The following is a 16,105-nucleotide window of genomic DNA, read 5'->3' as shown; positions in this document are numbered from 1 at the left end:
CATTTGGTATAGCTGTTTCTTTGATCAGTAGCCTCAAAACTGCTTGCTTTGAAAGCCAGACTGCAAAAGCTAAGCCAAAGCAGAGAAAAGTGGAACTGGAGAACTGGCCACTCCCAGTTCATTGTACAGGTTTTTGTTTTGAAACCTTGAAAGCCATTTCTTGAGGCAGTATCTGTTAGCAATAATCAAATTGGTCCTAAAATCCTTCAAACCTAGACCTCCTGGTGTCCCTACACTTATGACCTCCTCTCTCAAAAACTAAGGACAACCTAACCTTGTCAAAGGAACAGCATCATTACACACTGTCATTAGTCAGACGCTTGCTACTATACATATGTGCGTCAGTACACACAGGAGAAAGTGAGGAGTGCAGATGCTGGAGATCAGAGCTGAAAAATGTGTTGCTGGAAAAGCACAGCAGGTCATGCAGCATCCAAGGAGCAGGAGAATCGATGTTTCAGTCATAAGCCCTTCAGTACACACAACCCAGACTGTTTATAGGATAGAATCCCTACAGTGTGGAAGCAGGCCATTCAGCCCATCAAGTCCACACCGACCCTCCATAAGAGCATTCCACCTAGACCCACCCCATCCCTATAATCTTGAATTTTCCATTGCCAACCCATATAGTTTGCACATCTAACCTGCACATCTTTGGGCTGTGAGAGGAAGCCAGAACTCTGAGGGAGAATGTGTAAATTCTGTACGGTTACCCAAAGGTGGAAGTGAACCTGGGTCCCTTGTGCTGTGAGGCAGCAGTGCTAACCACTGAGCTATCGTGCCGCCCCATATGATGCCCCCCTTTAAATAAACTTAAGAGTGTCTGTCTCGACCAGAACCCAATTTTTCTTGGGATGTTTGTGTGGTTTAATGTATTTGGGAAAGCTCATCAGTCACCTCCCACCTCACATCTGTGGTGATGCTGTGCCTTTGAGGTTATTGCCATATGTTTTTTTTTGAGGTTGCACATGATGTGCTCAGTTGGGCTAGTGGAGACCACTTGGGTAAACAGCTTGGGAGGCCTTGGATTTCTTTTAGTCCCCTAAATGGGTGTGGCCAGTTCTCTCCGATTGTGATTTCTTGGTTTTGGGTTTATTAGAAGCAGTAGGATCTTGACCGAGTTGGAAGCTTCAGTGAATGTCTCCTGGCTGCTGCTACTCTCTGAACCTTCTCTTGATATTTCGTTCCTCCTGGAATGGAGAACTGCATGTGAGACTGTCGGTCTGAATTTGCCTTTTCACCAAGATGTTTTGTTTCTGGGATGTTACTATTTTGGAACAGTTAATTAGTTACTATCTTTTCTAGCAATTCTAAGTTCCTTTCTTCTTTGGTTGTTTTGCTTAATATTGAGTTACACTGTTTTGCTTGACCAGTTACACTGGCATCTGGAACTCGGCATTTCACATTTGCCTTTAAAATAAAAAGTTGGGGTCGAGGATACCTATTTTTGAGGGGTCTGGTCTGGTCCATAACAATTATCACCAGATGAAGCTCATTGTGAGTGTAGTCTGTGAGTTAGCCTGATTCTGGATGACATCAGGATTAGGCTAAGTCAAGACCAGTCAGAATGGGCCTAATGAGGTAGAGCAAGAGGAGGAGATGCCATTTCCTCCAAACCCAGAACATTTTGAGGTCCTTCTCCAAAATAGTATAACCCATGTTCTGCCCTTAATAGTCTGCCTGACTGAATCCAGGACTAAATCTGGCTGTGGCATTTCTAGTCTTTCTGCAGCTTTTGTTTTGCCTAGAGTGGTTTAATTGAAGCTTTTACTCCTTCCCTGGTGCAGGAGTCACCAGAGCAGGTCCACAGGAAATGCTTCAGGTGGGCCTGGGAGTTTGGCTTAGCTAGTCAGGCTTCAGGTGGAGATGGAGGCCTGATTCCTGCTGAGTTGCTATTGCCTTTCTCTCTCCCTCCCATTCTGGCAGTGCCGGTCTGCGGTGGCAAATGCTTTCTCCCAGTTGGACCGGATCATGGCGGGCAGCAACACCTCCCAGCTGGAGGTTGACTTCAAGTCGTGCCAGAAGCTGAACGGGAGCGACGACCGTGCGTTGTTTGCCTGCAACCTGGCCGGTATTGTCAAGGGAATCGTCCAGAACAACAAGATGATGCCAGACAGGAACATCACCAACCTGTGCCAGATCATGACCAATCAGAGCCTGGGCTCTGTCTACCAGCGGTTGATGATCCTCAACAAGGTGAGGGGTGGGGGAGTGTGGTGGTGGGCATTATGTGGGGGCAGGGCTGTTGGTCAGTGAGGTGGGTGGGGGTGTTTGACTCCTCGATGTATTATATGGAGGATGGCTCTGCTCTTGTTCCCATCTGCTATGTGACTTGTGAGGAAATGGGAGCATGAGCCCCAGCCATTTCCCTTCACTGAGAATGGGGGGGGGGGGGGGGGGGGGTCGGTGTAGAAATTTTGGCTATAGAATTTAGCTGGGTGGGCCTCAAATTCTGTGTTCATTAGAATCCCTACAATGTGAAAGCAGGCCAGTCAGCCTGTTGGGTCCACACTCCACCTACTGAAGAGCATCCCAACCAGACCCACCCCATCCCTCTAACTTTGCATTCTCCATGGCTAATCCACTTAGCCTGAACACTCTGGGCAATTTACCATGGGCAGTCCATCTAACCTGCTCATCTTTGGACTGTAGAAGGAGGAAACCAGAGCACCCAGAAGAAACCCATACAAACTTCAGTAGAATGGCAAACTCCACAGTGACCCAAGGATAGAATAGAACCCATGTGCCTGGCATTGTGAGGCAGCAGTGCTAACCACTGAGCCACCAAGTCACCCTCTTGTGTAGATTTGAAGTATAAAATGTCTGAAACGTCATCCTTTGACCCTCTGGGTATCAGGGTCTGGGGCAAACAGACCATGCTGGAGAAATTCCGCAGGTCTGGAAACCTTTTATGAAGAGAAGCCCAATTAACTTCAAGTCTAATATGACTTTATGCATGGGGTGGGGTGTTGCAATTGCATTTTCTGTGGTATCTTCCAGTTGGTGGTGACCTTTCTGTTTTCAGGATTGCATGGACAGCATGGATCTGCAATGTGTGGACAACTCTTATCAGAACATGCTGACCTACCTGAGGAGTACAGAAGTGAAACCACACCCTACGTCAGAGCGACAGTGGTACTACCAGATGTGCATGGAGTTTGGTTACTGTGAGTTCAGAGAGATGTCTGTGGGGATTTGACTGTCACTGGGGATGGTATATAGTGATAGTTCACTAAATTTGTCCCTGGGATGGGAGACACTCCTCATAGTGAGAGGCTGAAAGAAGTTAGGTTTAACCTCCCCGGAGCTGAGGACAGGAAGTGAAGTCGTTGAAACATACCTGATTCTGAAGGTAGCCACTCATTTGCCAATGGCTGGGGAATGTGAGCTGCAGGAGGGTTGGGGGAAACTCACAGGCTGAGTAAGGCCGATGAACATTTTTTTAACAGAGAGGAGGAGGAAATTTCCTCGCTGAAAGGGTTATGAAGTTCCAATCCTTTACCTCGAAGGACTCCATCATTGCAGCTGTGATTGACATCTCCCAAGGAAGGCAAGGACATGGGGTGTAGACAGCCAGAGACTTTTTCCCAGGGCAGAAATTGTTAACACCAGGGGTCACAGTTTTAAGCTGTTTGGCGGAAAGTAAAATGGGGACGTCGGAGGTGGGTTCTTGACGCAGAGAGTTGAGAGCATGGAATGCGTTGCCAGCAGCAGTTGTGGAAGCAAGGGACATTGGGGATATTTAAGAGTCTGCTGGACATGCATATGGTCACAGAAATTTGAGGGTTCGTACATTAGGTTTATCTTACATGAGGATCGATGGTTGACACAACATCGTGGGCTGAAGGGCCTGTTCTGTGCTGTACTGTTCTAGATCAAAAGTGGAGTCAAAACAGAGACCTGTTTTGAATGATAGACTGAAAGATTGACTCCTTGTTCTTGTGATTTTCGAATCTGTCCCAACTTTCCCCTGTAGGGAAAAGTTGAAAGGTCTCATAGTTCGTTTCCACTCAGTGACCTTTAGCTTCAGAAAAAACAATCCTGCGGCAGGAACTGCATTAGAAGACTTCCCTCTAAAGTACCTTCAGGGAACATCCTTGAATTCTGCAGAAGGGTGAGTCAGGCATCCGAATGAAAGCCCGATCTAAGCAGCCCCCAATTCAACACTCTAACCCAGAGGCTGAGCCCCCACCCACTGGGGGTTGACTGGCCTTCCATTATTTGGCTGCAAAGCACATTCAATGAGGTACAGTCCTGCTGCTATGGTAATGCAGAATCCCAGCAGCCAGTTTATGAACAGCAATATCCTGCAAACAGCAAGGGGGAATGACTAATTGATTTTTGTCTTTAAAAGTGACTTTGTACGGGTGAGATACAAGAAAACCTGTCCCTCTTATAAGTAGTTTAATTAGTTACATCCTCCTGAAATGGTAAGCCTTTGTTCAAAACCCATTTGAAAGGTGCCACCTCTGACCATGCAGCACTCCTTTAGTATTGCACATAAAAGTGAACACGGAATCATAGATTCCCTACAGTATGGAAGCAGGCCGTATGGCCAATTGGGTCCACACCAAAGAGCAGCCCACCCAAGCCTCCACATCCCTGCAACCTTCCATTTCCTGTGACTAACCCATCCAGCCTACACATTGACGGACTTTAGGCTCAATCTACAAACTTATTATCTTTTATGTGTGAGCCAAGTCCTGCGTGCTCTTTAAATAAAGCAATAGGAAAAAATATCTAATCTTACACTTTTAGTTTTATTCTAGCATAAGTGGATAGAGTATACAGAGCTCTGGGTCTAAACCTTTCTGTCCCTGACAAACTACTCAGTCAGTCAGTTCAGAAAGAACAAAAGACCTCTCTCTGTCCCCAGTCGTTTATACTATACAAAACATCATACCATCACTCAAGTGAGATTGTCTTCTCATTGGATGTTGCTCCGACTCCATTCCCCGCCTCCTCGCATTTCCGGCTGTCCGACCTCACGTGACCTTCCCTTTTCGGAGACAAAGGACCACCATGCGGCCTCCTTTCGAGTGCGAAACGGCAGTCTCGCCCACTTCCGGGGCGCAAAACGGCCGATCACGTGACCTCCCGGAGCGCGAAACAGGGAGACCACATGACCACACCCACGTCTCGGAGCATCACGTGATTATCCTCTGCGCGCGCATCAGACGACCACGTGACCTCAGAGCGCTGAGGACACGCACCTCAGAACTCGACAATTTAGTTTCTAGGTAAGTTTTTATTTTTATATACACACACACACACACACACACAACATCCTTGGACACTATATGGACAAGTTAGCATGGCCAATCCACCTTGACCTGTACGTGTTTGGACTGTAGGAGGAAACCAGAGATGCTGGGAGAATGTGCGCAAACTCCACACGGGCACACACCTGAGGGTAGAATCGAACTGGCGCTGTGAGGCAGTCTCGAATGTAGAACCTCTTTTCAAATCTGAGCAGGATGTGCTACCCATGGGCCATGATTAATGCTTTTTGGAGGGGGGGGGGGGCATGGGAGTGGTCATTAAGTAGTGAGATTTACCACCATGTTCATCCCAAAAAAAAATCGCCAGGCTACTCTGGCTCAAGGTCCCTCTCTTTGTCGTTCCAGATCAGTCGTGCAAGGACAAGGGCTGCCCATTCTCCCACTGGGCGACATTGCGGTTTGAATTGAATATTTGCGCTAAGGTATTTGGTATTGATCCGGGCAGCATTCAGGATGCTGTCGATTTCACCAACTATTATTACGGAGCTGATCATCCAGCATCCAGCCGCATCATCTTTGTCAATGGTAAGGACAGGGTGGAAAGGATGGTGATAATATGGTCAGAGTTGTGATCCCAATTGAAGAGGGTCAGGGGTTAATCAGATGGCAGTCATACAGGTCGGGCTTGTGCCCCTGGTTGAGAGAGATCTGGGTTTTAAAGGATTTTTAAAAATTCATTCAGAGGTAGTGGGTGTTCCTGGCATGGCCAGTGTTTATTGCCTGTTCCTAACTGCCCAAAGGACATTTAAAAGTCAACTCCACTGGAGTCGCGTGTAGGCCTGACCCATTAGTGAACACAGGGATTTTAGGACAATGGGCCCATCATCACTACTAGGCCATTGTTTTAATTCTGGATTTTTATTGAATTTAGATCCTAACATCTGTGTGTTCCCAACATATTTGGGGTTCTGGATTACTGGTACACTGACTACCACTCCAATCCTGCCTCCCCTTCAATACAATTCATATACAGCTGGTAATGGCACCCAGCAAACTCCATCTGACATCCTGATATGAATGAAATCCACTGTTCCTACCTGGATTGCTCATTGCCTGTACTGTGCGGCTTCTGGACTCCATACTGGGTTCATCAAATCTAGAGCTTGAGCACCTTCCACACACCCCACACACCAGGCCTTGTTACCACATGCAACCCACTGTCAGCTACCAGTAATCCTCCATTAGCAACCATTCATTCTCCCAGGATGGCCATTACCCATCCTTCGTCTGTCCAGCTGTTTTTTCCTCTTTTGGGCTCTGTCTCCACTTACCTACTCCTCTCCTTCTCCCAACCATCTTCTGCATAAATACTAACTTTTTTTTCTTGGCTCCTATCAGTTCTGAAGAAGGGTCACTGGACCTGAAACATTAACTCTGCTTTCACTCCACAGATGTTGGCAGACCTGTGGAGTTTTTACAGCAATTTGTTTTTTGATCCTTACCTGGCCTGGCCAATATGTAACTGTAGGCCCACATTTTGAGTACGATATGACTTTTTCTCATTCTGCCTGCCTCCAATAATCTTTTGACCCCCTTGCTAGTTAAGAACTTAGCTACCTCTACCATCTTTAAAAAAAAATGACCCTGCCTCCTCCACTCTGGGGAAATTTGAGTTTTCACTGACTGAGCCTGTTAAATAGGAGACTTGATTTAAAGTGTCCCCTCTTCATTCGATCATTGGATGTGGGCACCATTGGCTATGCCAGCATTTATTGCCCTAAGGGTATGTAAGCCTCAACATTGCTGTGGGACTGGAGTCACATGTAGGCCAGACCGGGTAAGGTTGGCAGTTTCCTTCCCTTCGGAATTTTGTGAATCAGATGGATTTTTCTGACATTTAAACCTCATAATTACAGATTTCAAAAAAATTGAATTCAAATTTCACAATCTGCTGTGGTAGGATTTGAACCTAGACACTATCTGGGGTTTTGGATTAACAGTTCAGTAATAACACCACTCGTCCATCACTTTCCCAAGGTTCCAGTCCCTCCCAACAAAGGAGTGATCTTTCTAACCTGACCCTGTTAACTTAAACCTGGGGACAATGTCACCTCAAAATCTCACTTACCATTCTAACTTAGACACATCAGGCATTTCTCCAATGTCAGTGTGTCAAAATCCTGGTACCTGGGCCCTTGCCTTTTCCCACTGAATTTTGTGGCTTAGGATTGCTCACCAAGTTTGGAATGCCTGCAGGTGAGAATAATTCCCTGCCACGGATTCTCACAGTCCGAGAATGAAAATAATGGAATATTGTTGTGCTGGACTCAGATCCTGGTATGTTGCTGACACCTTGTGGTTAAAATGAATACTGCAATATTGGAAAAAGGATGCCTCATTATATTTGAGCATGGTTAAAAAACAACACCAGGTTATAGTCCAACCGGAAGCACTATTTTTAGATGAAAGACTTAACAGCAATCTGTTTGTTCAATATATCGTTTCAGTTGCATGACACTGAATCTTTTGCTATAAATTCTTATGGTCCTGTTCCATAGCTATCTGAGGAGCAGTGCTCTGAAAGCTATGATTCCAAATAAACCTGTTGGACTATAAACCTGGTGTTGTGATTTTTAACTTCGTCCACCCCAGTCCAACACCAGCTCCTCCAAATCGTACTTGAGCATGTGCCTCTGATGCTGCCTTGCTCTGAATTTCCAGGAATTTGAACGAAGCCTGATATATTGATGGCAGAATGCAGGAAGGGGAAGTGAGCAAGGCTGGAAATGGGTGGGGGGGAAATGCTGCATGTAGAAATTCAATGCAGGAAGAGACCATTTGGCCCAAGAAGCTCGTGTTCTATCTATCAGGGGCAAGTGGTTCTATCTACATGTGCCTGACCCGTTCCCGTATTCCTACATCTGATGGCTGATTAACTATATTCAATATTAAACTAAGTCCTGAGGCTATAGAATTCCTGCCCTAAGTCTCTTTGCCCCTCCCTTCCTCTGAGATGTTCCCACATCTTAAGTGGCTCACTATTCTTTGATTCCAATCCTGTGAAATGTCTGGATTTTGCCTACATTAATGGCACTATATAATTGCGAAAAGGAATATATTTAGTAGCAACGGTTTCAATACTAAAATGGGAGAAACATCTTTGACTGAGGTCAGTTGGAATGTGGAACTTGTTACAACTATCATGGATTGTGTTGCTTGGTATAGATGTGTGTGAGGAGAAAGTGAGGTCTGCAGATGCTGGAGTATCAGAGCTGAAAATGTGTTGCTGGAAAAGCACAGCAGGTCAGGCAGCATCCAAGGAACAGGAAATTCGATGCCCGAAACGTCGAATTTCCTGTTCCTTGGATGCTGCCTGACCTGCTGCGCTTTTCCAGCAACACATTTTCAGTATAGATGTGTGTGAAGGTAGAGTCATAGAGATGTACAGCACAAAAAAGGTAATCAAATTGAGTGCAGACGCTGGAATTCTTGCAGCTGTCTCCCCAGAGTCTGTTGACCCATCTACAAGGTACAATTCAAGAACGTGGTAGAATCCTCCCCACTTACCTGGATGACTGCAGCTTTATCAACACTCTTGACACTATCAAGAACCATGGACACCATCCACAAATGCTCACCACCACTGATGCATTGTCTATTTAGGTGTATTACAGCAACTGGTCAAGTCTCCTTGGACAGCTTTTTCCAAACCCATACTACCTAGAAGGACAAAGCAGGTGAATGGGAACGCCAGCACCTGCGAGATCCCCTCCTTCACTACTGCTGTGTGAAAATCCTGGACCTACCTCCCTAACAGCATTCAGGTGTAGCTACCCAATTTCATGAGCTGCAGAGATTCAAGAAGGCAGCTCACCACCACCACCTCCAGGGTAGCTGAGGATAGCAGCATTTATTGTCTATACTAATGAACCCCCATTGCCAAGAATGAATTGGACTTACAGACGGGACTTTGTTCAATGAAGCTGATTGTAGGCTGTATTTTCTGAGATTTACTGGAAATGGGAAGCTTTCTCACTGCAATTTTTTTTCTAATACCGACTGGTTCTGTGTGTAAGTGTTTTGATCTCCGATTTGCAGCCCCATAGTTGCTGAAAAGCAGTTTGCTCCCTCGGACCTGTCCCATTCTTTCAACATTTTGATACTTTGTGCCTGCTTTGTATCAATCTGCTCTTGTTGTTGTCCTGAACTGTCTCATTCCCATTTCCTGACTCTGCATACCCGTGCATACCTGGGCTTTTTAATGCGTACCTGAGTGGAATTCTCCACGTATCAGGTGTGACTCCATGAGGAACGCTCTTGTGGGAATAAAAAGGTTCTGCTGTCTCCATTCTGGAGATAAGCACAAAACCTAGGCTGAGACTCTAGCGTGACACTAAGGGAGTGCCACACTGTTGGAGATGCCATGATATCAAGGTCCTGTCTGCTCTTGTGGTTGGGATGTAAATGGTTCCATGGCACTATTCCAAGGAGGAAGATGCAGAAGATGTTTCTCTCTTGTATGACTGGGTGCAGACTCTACAGGTTGAGTTGTTTTCCAACATCTTTGTCCTGGATGACTTCCTCCATGAGGTCTCCAGTACATGCACATACTCTGGACCTGTTCACATAGTCATAACCTTCAGTCCAACCAATCCATGCCGACCAATGTTCCCACACTAAATTAGTCCCACTTTCCTACATTTGGCCCATATCCCTCCAAACCATTCCTATTCATGTCATTATCCAAATGTCTTTTAAACATTGTACCTGTCCCTTTTCTTGGGTGTGGGTGTTGCTGGTGAGGCTGGCATTTGTCTGTCCCTAAATACCCTTGAACTATATAGCTTGTTGGGTCATTTCCAAACAGTTGAGTAAACCACACTGCTCTGGAGTCATGTAAACCAGGCCAGGTAAGATGGGCAGATTTCCCTCTCTATTTGATTTATTATTGTCACCTATCTGGTACAGTGAAAAGTTTGTTTTGCATGCAAAACAAACAGATTAGATTAGATTCCCTATAGTGTGAAAACAGGCCCTTTGGCCCAACCAGTCCACACCGACCCTCTGAAGAGTAACCTACCCAGACCCATTTACCTCTGACTAATGCACCTAACACTATGGGCAATTTAGCACGGCCAATTCACCCTGACCTGCACATCTTGGGACAGTGGGAGGAAACCAGAGCACCCAGAAGAAACCCATGCAGACACAGGGAGAATGTGCAAACTCCACACAGACAGTTGCCTGAGGCTGGAATCGAACCTGGGACCCTGGTGCTGTGAGGCAACAGTGCTGCTCCAGATCATACCATACAAAGAACATAGTGATAGAACCAAATGAGGAACAGTGTTATCGCTGCAAGGAAGGTGCAAATCAGGAAGATCAATAAGAAATTTGGGGTCCATTCAGAAGGCTAATAACAGCAGGGAGCAAGCAGTTTTCGAACCTGTTGGTCCATGTGTCTAAGCTTTGGTGTTTTCTGCCTGATGGAAGGGGTTAGAAGAGATGGTAACTGGGGTGGGAAGGAGCTTTGGCTGCCCCTCTGAGGCAGTGAAAAGTGGTGGTGGAGTCAAAGGGTTATCATTGGTTTGTATGACGTACACTGTTTTCATGGTCAGCATTACTGAGGCTCAGTTTCACTTTCACATTTATGGAAATTAAATGTTACCAGCAGCTGTGGAGTCATAGAGATGTACAGCACGGAAACAAACCCTTCGGTCCAACCCGTCCATGCTGACCAGATATCCCAACCCAATCTAGTCCCACCTGCCAACATCCAGCCCATATCCCTCCAAACCCTTCTTATTCATATACCCATCCAGATGCCTCTTAAATGTTGCAATTGTACCAGCCTCCACCACATCCTCTGGCAGCTCATTTCATATCCGTACCACCCTCTGTGTGGAAAAAGTTGCCCCTTATGTCCCTTTTTATATCTTTCCCTTCTCTCACCCTAATCCTATGCCCTCTAGTTCTGGATTACCCCACCCCAGGGAAAAGACTTTGCCTATTTACCCTATCCATTCTCTTCCATAATTTTGTAAACCTCTATAAGGTCACTCCTCAGCCTCTGATGCTCCAGGGAAAACAACCCCAGCCTGTTCAGCCTCTCCCTGTAGCTCAGATTCTCCAACCCTGGCAACATCCTTAAAATCTTTTCTGAACCCTTTCAAGATTCACAAAATCCTTCCGATAGGAAGGAGACCAAAATTGCCTATCAATATTCCAACAGTGGCCTAACCAATGTCCTGTATAGCCGCAACATAACTTCCCAACTCTGTACTTTGACCAATAAAGGAACGCATACCAAACGCGGCCTTCACTATCCTATCTACCTGCGACTCCACTTTCAAGGAGCTATGAACCTGCACTCAAGTCTCTTTGTTCAGCAACATTCCCGAGGACCTTACCATTAAGTGTATAAGTCCTGCTAAGATTTGCTTTCCCAAAATGCAGCACCTCGCATTTACCTAAATTAAACTCCATCTGCCACTTCTCAGCCCATTGGCCCATCTGATCAAGATCCTATTGTAATCAGAGGTAACCCTCTTCACTGTCCACTACACTACCAATTTTGGTGACCTCTGCAAAATTACTAACTATACCTGTTCTGCTCAAATCCAAATCATTTATATAAAACGACAAAGTAGTGGACCCAGCATTGGTCCTTGTGGCACTCCACTGGTCACAGGCCTCCAGTCTGAAAGGGAACCCTCTACCATCACCCTTTGAGCCAGTTCTGTATCCAAATGGCGAGTTCTCCCTGTATTCAAGAAGATCTAACCTTGCTCACCAGTCTCCCATGGGCAACCTTGTTGAATGCCTTACTGAAGTCCATATAGATCACATCTACTGCTCTGCCCTCATCAATCCTCTTTGTTACTTCATGTCTCTCAAACTTGATTTGAGTTTTTTTGATTTCCCACGCACAGTGGGATTTGAATCTGTCAGATCTTTACTTAGTCTGTGGATTGCTAGTCCATTGACAACCACATCATGGCACTGTGGTTCAGTGCCACTGGTGGGCAATGCATTCACTGACTGGGGTAGGGAGGGCAGCGTGCATCATGGGTGTTCACTCTTGTGTTTGTGCTTTGTCCTTTCCCCGATCTCTACTTTGGCACTATTTTTCTGCAGGATTTCTTTAATGTTCAGAGTGTCTGGGTTTGCTGGTATGGAACAAGTAAGAGTATTGACTGACTGTATCTGCCCGCACTCCTGGAATTTGTCCTGTTGACGTTTCTGATCTGTCTCTGAAGGTGACATTGATCCGTGGCATGCTCTCAGTGTGCTGAAGAACCAGTCATGTTCTGAAGTGGCCTTAGTCATTAACGGCGCAGCGCACTGTGCAAACATGAGCCCTGAGGAGGAGGGAGACCCACCATCTCTCCGCCAAGCCAGACAGGTGAGACCCAACACATTCTGTTGCTCAGAGACCTGAGGCTGGAGATCTTGGATTCAGAAAGAAGCGGCTTTGTACACGCTGCAATGCGTCCTCCGGTAGATTAAACCTATGTCACTGGAGATTCTGGGCATTTCCTACAATGGCTGTAAAATCTCCATGACACCTTAACCCTGAAGGTAGTCCACGAGCAGGTGCCTTGGCAGACTCCTCAGTGCAAATAATTGAACCTAGTCCATAGCGACCAGTTCAGGGACGCGATTCCTGCGAATGAGGTTAGATACGCTTGTGTAGAGGCCACAGCAACTGGTCTCTCTGCAACAGAGACACTTCAGAATGGGCCAGGTCTAGGAGAATTCACACACAGGGCAGGGTGCCTTTTTTTTAGGCATCTTTAGACTCCAGGGAGTTACCTCACCATTACTCTGATTAACCTCATACTGGCCCATTCCTGGACGGTTTGATACCAAAAGTGTAGAGGAAATGTTATTGTTTAACCCCATGCTGTGTCCTACCTGAGAACATTTTGATGAGAACAGTGCAGGGGTAGCTTTATACTGTCCCCAACCCTGTGCTGCCCCTGTCCTGGGAGCGTTTAATAGGGGATGGTGTCAAGTGGACTTTACTCCATATCTGACTCTGTGCTGGGAGTGTTTGGGAACATCACTGAGAGACATTTAATTTCTCTTCTCCTTTCAATTTTAAGAGTAGAGGGACACTGCCTCATTTAAGATTGAGGGAGCTTTACTCTATCTCTCCCTGTGATGTACATGTCCTGGGAGTGTTTGATGGATGAAATAAAACTTTTCTGTTCTGCCCAAAAATATATTCCTTTTTTGAGAAATGGAAGCTATTTGGAAAGGGTCTCCTGTGGGTTTTGATGCTTCTGTTGATCACTTACAATTTAGAAGTCAAACACGGAGTTTAATTCTTTTTTTTCAGAAAATTGATTATCAGATTGGAGCATGGTTGGCTGAGGACCCAGAATTCCAAGCTCTAGAAGACCGCATGCCTTGCACACAGTGACTGGGTGTACAATGTAATTCCAATTCAAGGAAAGCTTTTGTATGTTAACCTGGCCTAATCATTGTGAATCTATTTTAAGGAATCTCTCTCTCTCTCTCTCTCTGGGTTTGGGGAGAATTGGGTAAGTTCTGAAGTAAGTCTTGGATTTACAATTTCCACATGTTAATGTTTGTTCTTTTGAGGTGTGTGCCCTCCCCAACCTCCAACACGGGCTGCTGCAGGCCCTAGGGTTGAAGGTTGGAGTGGAGGTGTTCCTCAGCCCACTACCACTTGAAGTACCATGGCCCTTGTTGAGATAGAGACCAGCTTAATTCTGTCTTGGCAGTGTATAGCCAGCCCGTGTCACCCTGGTAAATAAACTATTGATCCCCAAGGTAAACCTTGATCTGTCCAGCTGCTCTGTTTCCCTTTGGATAGGGCGACCTCTAATATATTGGGAAAGGGCATGTTCTTGGGGTTAAGTCCTGAAATGCCTTCCTCCTGAAGGTTGGAGTCAATGTTGGTTGTACTGAAAACATCATTTTCATTGCTAATGTTCTGTAAGGTTCCAACCTTTTTCCTTGGTGACTGTGCACAAGCCCTTTTAGGGCTGTTGCTGCATGTAACATCCTGCTGTTGTCCTTCAGAACAAGGCCTTAGGCCTTGTGCATCTTCCATCAGTTTGGATTTCAGTTGTTTAGAGGGCAGTGCCCCCTATTGGCAGTAGACAAAGCTGCTGATACCCTCACTTGCTTTCATTTGCCTGTTGAGGTGAGGTGCCAGGATGTGCCTCTTACGTTCAAAAACTATTGTCAGCTGACTGATTCAGGTACAGGCCCTTTCTCAGAAATACTCCATTGACCCCAATAAACTAACTCCTATATAATTGCGAAGCACATATTCTGAGCAAGCTAAAAGATGTGATCAATCCTAAGATGTAACTTTTGAGGAATGTTTTAAATTTTTGAAGATTCAATTTTTTTTAAAATCAGGTTGTGGTAATTCTAATGTGATTTTTAAAATGCAATCAAATTAAACTGTTTGAAACTTGGTGTAATGTATTCTTTTTATTTTTGCAAATCCTTAGTCAAGCAATAGCCATCTCAGTTGCTGAGTTCAAGGTGATTAGTCCATCGCTCTTTGTAAAGGAACTCGTGTTGGTAACACTGTCTCCCCACAAGTGCAAATGGGTTTGTCTGAGGGCCTGGGAAGTGGATGTTGGCTGTGCAGAGGCTGTAGGCTTGTCCTGATCCTGTTTAGCAAGAATTGAGTGCAGCAATTCAAAGCCTACCATTGACAAATGAAAGTTTTGCCCCACTGAATTAGTGACTTCCTGTTTGCTCTGTAGGCTGCCATGATGGAAGACTGATAGTAGGTGGTTTGAACAGTTCTTTGTGAATTGGACAAAGACTAATTGGTTTTGGCCTCCTGGGTTGAGGAGGGATGTAGTTGTATTGGAGACAGTTCGTAGGAGGTTCACTAGATCCATTCCAGAGATGTGGGCCTTGTTCTCTATGGGGTACAGGACGTTGGTTAGGCCACTTTTGGATTTACTGTGTTCAGTTCTGGTCTCCCTGCTATGGGAAAGATGTTGTCAAACCTGAAAGGGTGCAGAAAAGATTTATAAGGATGTTGCTGGGTTTGGAGGATCTGAGCTATGTGGAGAGGTTGAATAGGTTGGGACTATTTTCCCTGGAGCATTTGAGACTGAGGGGTGACCTTTTTTAGAGGTTTATAAAATCATGAGAGACGTGAATAGTTAGTCCTTTTTCTCAGGGTGGTGAGTCTAAAACGAGAGGGCATAGGTTTAAGGTAAGAAGGGAAAAATTTTTTAAAGGGACCTAACGAGGGGCAACTGTTGCAGCAGACTGTGTTCCATATAGGGAATGAGCTGTCACAGGAGGTGGAGGCTGGTGCAATTGTGACATTTTAAAAGGCATCTAGATAGTTATGTAGAAGAAGGGCTCTGAGGGATATAGACCAAATGCTAGCAAATGGGACTAGATTAATTTATGACATCTGGTTAGACCAAAGGGTCTATTTCTGTACTAGATGACTCTGAAGGATTGGGCAGTTTAGACTTTACACACTAGTTTACTCTGAAGTTCAGAAGAATGGAAGGAGGTCTAATTGAGATTAAGAGCTAAAGGAGATTGACAAAAAGATTAGATTCCCTACAGTATGGAAACAGGCCCTTTCAGTCCACACTGACCCTCCTGAAGAGTAGCCCATCCAGACCCATTTCCCCCTGAATGATACACCCAACATTATGGGAAATTTAGCATGGCCAATACATCTTTGGACTGTGGGAGGAAACTAGAATACCCAGAGGAAACCCATGCAGACACAGGAAGAATGTGCAAACTCCTCAGTCACCCAAAGCTGGAATTGAACCTGGGACCCTGGTGCTGTGAGGCAGCAGTGCTAACCACAGAGTTACTGTGCTGTCTAACAAGTCCAACTGACCCTCTGAAGA

The 16,105-nt window shown here is 45.6% G+C and overlaps 1 protein-coding gene across 2 annotated transcripts in view; it reads left to right on the top strand.

Moving 5' to 3' along the window:
• Window positions 1–14,572, top strand: part of LOC132836720 (thymus-specific serine protease) — a 39,860-nt gene extending 25,288 nt beyond the window's left edge. For both annotated transcript variants that reach the window (XM_060856130.1, XM_060856129.1), the window contains 5 exons: window positions 1,927–2,196; window positions 3,026–3,167; window positions 5,628–5,807; window positions 12,482–12,627; window positions 13,567–14,572. In XM_060856130.1, coding sequence (XP_060712113.1) covers window positions 1,927–2,196; window positions 3,026–3,167; window positions 5,628–5,807; window positions 12,482–12,627; window positions 13,567–13,650 — 822 coding nt within the window. In that variant the 3' untranslated portion in view covers window positions 13,651–14,572. The remainder of the gene's footprint in view (window positions 1–1,926; window positions 2,197–3,025; window positions 3,168–5,627; window positions 5,808–12,481; window positions 12,628–13,566) is intronic.
• The last annotated feature ends 1,533 nt before the right edge of the window (window positions 14,573–16,105 follow it).

Source organism: Hemiscyllium ocellatum, chromosome 47, assembly GCF_020745735.1.
Source record: "Hemiscyllium ocellatum isolate sHemOce1 chromosome 47, sHemOce1.pat.X.cur, whole genome shotgun sequence".
NCBI classification, from domain to species: Eukaryota; Metazoa; Chordata; class Chondrichthyes; order Orectolobiformes; family Hemiscylliidae; genus Hemiscyllium; species Hemiscyllium ocellatum.
This window is presented reverse-complemented; position numbering and strand designations above follow the sequence as displayed.